This window comes from Bison bison, unplaced genomic scaffold (genome assembly GCF_000754665.1).
Source record: "Bison bison bison isolate TAMUID 2011002044 unplaced genomic scaffold, Bison_UMD1.0 scf7180017864167, whole genome shotgun sequence".
Classification (NCBI taxonomy): domain Eukaryota; kingdom Metazoa; phylum Chordata; class Mammalia; order Artiodactyla; family Bovidae; genus Bison; species Bison bison.
In genome coordinates this window covers 2,116,585-2,122,799 of record NW_011494739.1, presented here as the reverse complement: position 1 = coordinate 2,122,799, position 6,215 = coordinate 2,116,585, and the positions used below count along the sequence as shown (strand labels likewise).

The following is a 6,215-nucleotide window of genomic DNA, read 5'->3' as shown; positions in this document are numbered from 1 at the left end:
GTAGGGCAGGAAACAGGGAGCCCAGAGAGACAACGTACATTATACGAGACACCAGGTCTCCAGAAGGAGGCCCAGAAAGGGCCCCAGAGGTGCCCGGGAGGGAACAGGAGGCTGGTCCACCGACCAGTGCTAAGTAACTCCAGACCCTCAGCCACCAGGCCTATTTCCACAACCCCTTGAAAAATCTTTCCTATTGATTCCTGCAGAGCTGTGGACCTCCCTGTGGGCCACAGGAATTGGGTCACAGTCAGGAGAAACCAGAATATGGGGGATTTCAGGAGGCGGGGACAGTGGGGAGAGGCTCTGGAGTGCTCTCAATATTCCCTTGGTTTGAGTCAGTGGGCATGAGCCCCACACCCTACAGCCCTGATCATGTTGGGTCAGACCCCACTCTGTCCCCCCTCATCTGGACTCAGGGGCCCCCTCCCCAGTGGGCAGGTGTACCAGCTGCCAGGCCCTTGGAGGAGGTGGGTGTCATTTCTGGTCCAGTGCCCAGGGAACTGCGAACAAAGATGCTATAATAAGGGGAGGGGGAGGCACCAGCCCCTTTGCCCAGCTCTGTGAGCAGACAGGAGAAACTATTTTTATCCCGCTTTGCTGCTGACAGACCTGGCTTTCTGCTCAGCTGGCTGGAGCTGATTCTCAAGGCCCGAGGCCCTGGCACAGCAAGACGCAGCTCTAAATATATTCATGCAGCAGCCCCTCCAGCCCCCCACCTAGCAGGGCCCAGCCCTCCTCGGAAAAGTGGGCTACCTGGGAAACTGGCCCATCACTAGGCCCCTCTCTTCTACCCAACTAGAGACAGGGAAGTGGGATTTGGACTGGAGATTCCCTGGAGGAAGTCTGGGACACTGAGAACCTGAGGGAGACTGGGAAAAAGAGCACTGGCCTGGGAGGCAGAGGGCCAGCCTAGCTCTGGTGGGAACTTGCTTTGTGACCTGGTAAAGGCCCCTCTCTGGGCTTCAGCTTCCTCGGAAGTAGGGCACTGGAGCAAGTGACCACTACGTTCCCTTAGACACAAGCTAACAGACATCAAATACTGAGCAGGGTGCCTTGTACACAGTAAGTGCTCAAGCGGGGTTAGTCATTACTTTTATTAATTATTCACAAAGGTTTACAAAGGGCTGGTGCATTTTCTAGAAGAATAGCTTCTCCCCACCCCCAATACCCCATCATTACATCAGACACAGGCCAACTAGGTGGTGATATTTGAAGAAACTCATTGCCCCTGCCTCCCACCAGTTGAAAATCTTCCTTCCCTCAACAGGTCTCCATGCCTGCTCAGGGGTTTGGGGAAAAAAAAACACAGATTCTGGAGGATTTCAAGCCTTACTCCTCCTCCAGTGACCTTGAGCAAGTCCTCTGCCCTCTCCAGGCCTCTGGGCTTAGTGCAGTGCCTGGCACAGGGGGTGGGCACAATGGTAGCTGGAAGCAGCAGTGCTTCTCAGAGAATCCCCCACCCTCATCCCAGGGGGTCAGACAATTGGAAGAGACAATGTTTGTGAAATGCCCAGCACCTGATTTCTCATAAAATTCCCTTGCAAAAAAATTTTTTAATGTATTCTGGACCTTCAGTCTAAAATATCAAAACTCTTGAGCAGGGAAAATCCAAAGTCATTCTCGGGTGATGTACATGACATCTCCACTTCTCCTAAGTGTTTCTGAGCCTTCCTTATAGCCCCATGTGACTGGAAGGGCTCTGTTCTATCCCTCAAATGGGGCACTGGAGCCCAGAGAGGCTTTGTGACTTACCCATGGTCACACAGCTGGAATATGAGTAAAAGAGTCAGTCTTTTCTCCCTGGGTCCCTGGCCCTCCCTGCCTCTATCTGTTTCCAAACGAGAGAGGCCTATCTCACCCTGTCAGCAGGGAGACAGGTAACTCATCCTTCTATAGTCACCTGTAGGACAGAGGGAGGCATCTAAAACCTGTGTGAGTTCCACGCACAGAGTCAGAAAAGCGCTGCCTATAGTGTCCTAAAGGATTCTCCAGGGTTGAGGTCCAGAGAAGTGAGGCGGTTTGCCCAAGGTAACGCAGCAGCCTGAGATGACCCACGTGTGTCCCCTTCACTCTTCAGCAGATTAGGGGGTATCACTAGAAAATGTAGGAACAATAATAATGACAATTAAATAACAGCTTGAGAGGCTACTGTGTGCCAGGCATTACTAAGCATTATACACCATTAATTCAGTCAGTCCTTTTATAAGTGCCTTTATCCAGATGCAGCACAAAAAGGTTTAATAACTTGCCCAAGGTCAGATGGGCTTCCCTGGTGGCTCAGCTGGTAAAGAATCCGCCTGCAATGCGGGAGACCTGGGTTTGATCCCTGGGTTGGGAAGATCCCCTGGAGAAGGGAACAGCTACCCACTCCAGTATTCTGGCCTGGAGAATTCCATGGACTCTATAGTCCATGGAGTCACAAAGAGTCGGACATGACTGAGCAGCTTTCACTTTCAAAGTCACATAGCTAGGGAGAGGTCTGTGAGTCTGACGAGAATGAGATGGAGCTGATAGGGATTGGGGGGTAGGGGACAAGACAATGGGCATCATTGAGGAGTCGGTTCAGCCACGATGCAACAAGGGTCTTTCTAGCATCTCAGTCAACCTTCTACAGGTAGAGACAGAGTCCAGAGAGGTCAGGCAACCTGATCACAATCACAAAGCAAGTTAGAACCACCTCCACCAAGACGACCACATAAACTCTCATACAACCCTCCACCCCCACCCCACAACTCATGCCAAACTCCGCAGCTGCTGACCACAATGTCTGGCCCCACAATTCCTGACCGGAAGGCAATTCCGCATCTGTCCCCAAGCAGAGGCTCAGCCTTTGAGGTGCCAGTATTTACATAGAGACCCCCAGCAACCGGAGTGCTGCAGTACGGCAAGTCACCACCAGAGGGCACAACAGAAAGAGAGTCCCGCTAGGGCGAGGACTACCCAGACCATTGAGGGGCTAACAATTCTCTGGATCACCAGCTTTCTCATCAGAGCGTGAGCCAGAACCTACACATCTTGGGTGAGGAAACAATGGCCCAGGTTGGAGGTGCAAGATGTGTCTGTGCGGATGCCAAGAACACTGTGGGTTTCCAGCACAGAAACCCACCTGGGGAGATTGTTATTGTTCAGAGTAACAGCCAACATGTACCATGCCAGGCACTGGGTTGGAATTCTGGCTCTAAGTTACTAGCTGCACAACCCTGGGCATGTTGCTTAACAACTACTTTATGCCTCAGTTTCCTCATCTGTAAGATGGTACCAACCTCAGAGCCATGAGGGTGGGATGCATTTCTGTGTAAAACCTTTAAATTGTATCAGACACAAAAGTGCTCTGGCAATGTTGGTTATTATTTGTTCACTTCTCACTTATTTGCTTGTTTATTCATGGACTCTGTACTATAAACTGTGTGAGTTAGGTGCTTTTATTGTCCCCTATTTCACAGCTGGGGAAACAGAGGCATAGAGAGGTCAAACACTTTGTCTAAGATCACACAGCCAGGAATAGTAAAGCTGGAACTCAATCCTGGTAGTTTGGTATCAAAATTGTGCTCTTAACCAATATGCCATCCTTAATAATAGCACATCCAAGGTCACATGATCAGTGAGGCCCTCCAAATGGATGCTATACTATCCCCATACCCAGAGAACAGAGCAGAGATGCAGGAAGACGTACAACTTGCTCTAGGTCACCCAGCTAGAATCAGTGTCAGGAAATCAAATTGTCCCAAGATCTGGTAGACAGCATGGTCCTGGCAGACCCTGCTGCACTAGGGATTGAGGCTGGCCTAGCAAATCTTTATCACCCATTCACCACCCATTTCACAAATACTTATCAAGTGCTCACTAGCTGGGGCTCTGCCAGTAGATGAACAACCCAGCCATGCCCCTTCCTCCCAGCGTGTGGAAGAGGAGCAGTGCAGTGGGTTCCAACTCTTGTCCCACCCTTGAGCAAGTACCACCACCACTCTGCATCAGTTTCCTTATCTGTAACACAGGTTATTTTTGTGGTGATTCAGCAAGGTGATGGGAGTGAAGCACTTAGCACAGAGCTTGGTACTTAGTAAGTGCTCATTAAATATCAGCTAGTATTATCATTATCATCAATAATCACAATAGGAAGAAACACAGAAGAAAGAGGGAGTCTAGGCATACCTAACAGGTATTTGACTCAGTCTGAAACAACACTCCTTGAAAGTTTTGGGGGCTTTAGTACCAGGCCTGATTCCTGGAGTGGGAGGAAGGGGAACCTCCAGACCAAAGGCAGACAGGACGGGAGAATGGGGTGCTGAGAGGCTGCACACCGGCCCCATTATAAAAACGCCACCACTGCCTTCTCTGCATCTGACCAGTGCCCTCCCTACTGAGTCTCCCACCTCCACAACCCCCAGTCATTGTGTGTAGAGGTCCCTGTTGGGCAGCTGAAGGGACAGGGTTAAAAAAAAAAAGGTACACCTTCTGGGCCCGGGTGCCTTCTGCACAGACTTCACCCTGTGACCATCCCAAAGGCCAGATGAGAGGCAAAAGCACAAAGGCTGAGTCAGGCAGGTTGTTTCAGGGGATGAAAGCTCTGAATCCAGCTCCCTGCTTACAAAGCCCTCCTCCACCTGCTCATTTGAATCAAGGATGCTGGGGGTGATGGAGGGTCATATTTCCCGCTTTGCCACTCTGGGTAAAGAAGCCTAACCCCCATTGTTTTTTGCAGTCAAAGGACAAGGGAAATACTTGGTATCTCAGTGCCAGGTTGCTAAGTTTGTGTAATATCTGCCAGAAACTCTCCTGGGAGCCCAGGCCCCAGGGCCCTCAGGGAAGATGCTGGGAGCAGGCAAGGCCCAGGGAGGCAGAGTCAAATCAGGGTGGTGCCTGCCCTTGGAAAGCCCCTGTAGAATGTCCTGGGAGGGTGCCAGCCCACCCACCCAACAGTCATTAGATCCCAAAATGGACAGGAGTTCTGGTCCAAATCTAGAGAGGAAGGAGGGGCTCAGAGCGGGGGATGAATCTCACAAGGGGACTCCAGAAGACCTCCAGTGGAGCAGGGAGCAAAACAGGCTTGGGAGCAAGTTACAAGGACATGCCCTTCTTACAGCATTTATTACATGCTACATACTTGACCTCTTTTAAATCCCCCAGCAACCCTGGGAGGTGGATTTAACAGGACTGTGATTCGTTCATGCAATGTCTATTCTTTGTACACCTCCTTTGAACCAGGCACGTGCTGGGCACACAGATGTCACCCTGAGACGCTCACAGTCTGGTGGGGGGGCGGGGGCAGACAATTGAATAATCTTCAGCGAAGTCGCTTTTTCAAGCAAGTAAAAAGCATAATTGTAACAGCTAACATTTATATAGCAATTGCTGTGTGCTCTTTCTTTACTTCCTTATATGTAAAATGAGAATTAAAACAGGATCTACTTCATAGGGTCAGTGATGACTAAATGAGTTAACAAGAGTAAAGCATGGAGGCGGAGCTTGGTGCACAGGAACAATTAATGCATGGCTCTTTTCATCACTTAGTCCTTCCAAAGACCCTGGGAAGGATCATAAGTTCCATTTTGCAAATGAGGAAGCTGAGACTCAGATAAGTCAAAGGACTGGAATGGCAGAATGCTGCTGGAAGAAAGAAAGTCTGGGTTTTGGCATCAGGCTGCCAAGGTTTGGATCCTGGCTCCACCAAATACTTGTGGGCTTGGACTATATACCTCAGTTTCTCTCTCTGTACAGATCCTACAACAGTACCTTCCCTGCGTGGCCTTGAGCTCTTAAGAAGATAGTCAACACCAGATCAGTAGAATTTGACCTCACCGTGCTCCACAAGGATGGAGTTGGGTGGTTTTTATTGCGGCCCACGTAGTTAGGATTTGAACCTGGGCATCCTGACCCCAGAAGCACAGAAGCAGGACAGGGGCTGCTGCTATACAAGCAGACTTCAGTTCCCAAAGAGAGGCCACGGGGACGCCTCCTGGGCGCCTCACCTTCCCTGCCCTTGTCTCATCCCCTCCAGGTTACGCTCCGCACTGCCTGCCCCCCAGCAGCTACGATGCGGACCAGAAGCCAGGCCTGGAGCTGGCGCCGGCCGAGCCCGCGTACCCGCCGGCGGCCCCGGAAGAGTACAGCGACCCCGAGAGCCCTCAGTCCAGCCTGTCGGCGCGCTACTTCCGCGGGGAGGCGGCCGTGACCGACAGCTATTCCATGGACGCCTTCTTCATCTCGGACGGGCG

General features: G+C 51.1%; 1 protein-coding gene across 1 annotated transcript in view; it reads left to right on the top strand.

The window, feature by feature from the left end:
* SCRT2 (scratch family zinc finger 2) overlaps positions 1–6,215 on the top strand; it is an 11,944-nt gene that overhangs the window by 5,086 nt on the left and 643 nt on the right. The window contains 1 exon segment of the mRNA XM_010841894.1: positions 5,999–6,212. Coding sequence (XP_010840196.1) covers positions 5,999–6,212 — 214 coding nt within the window.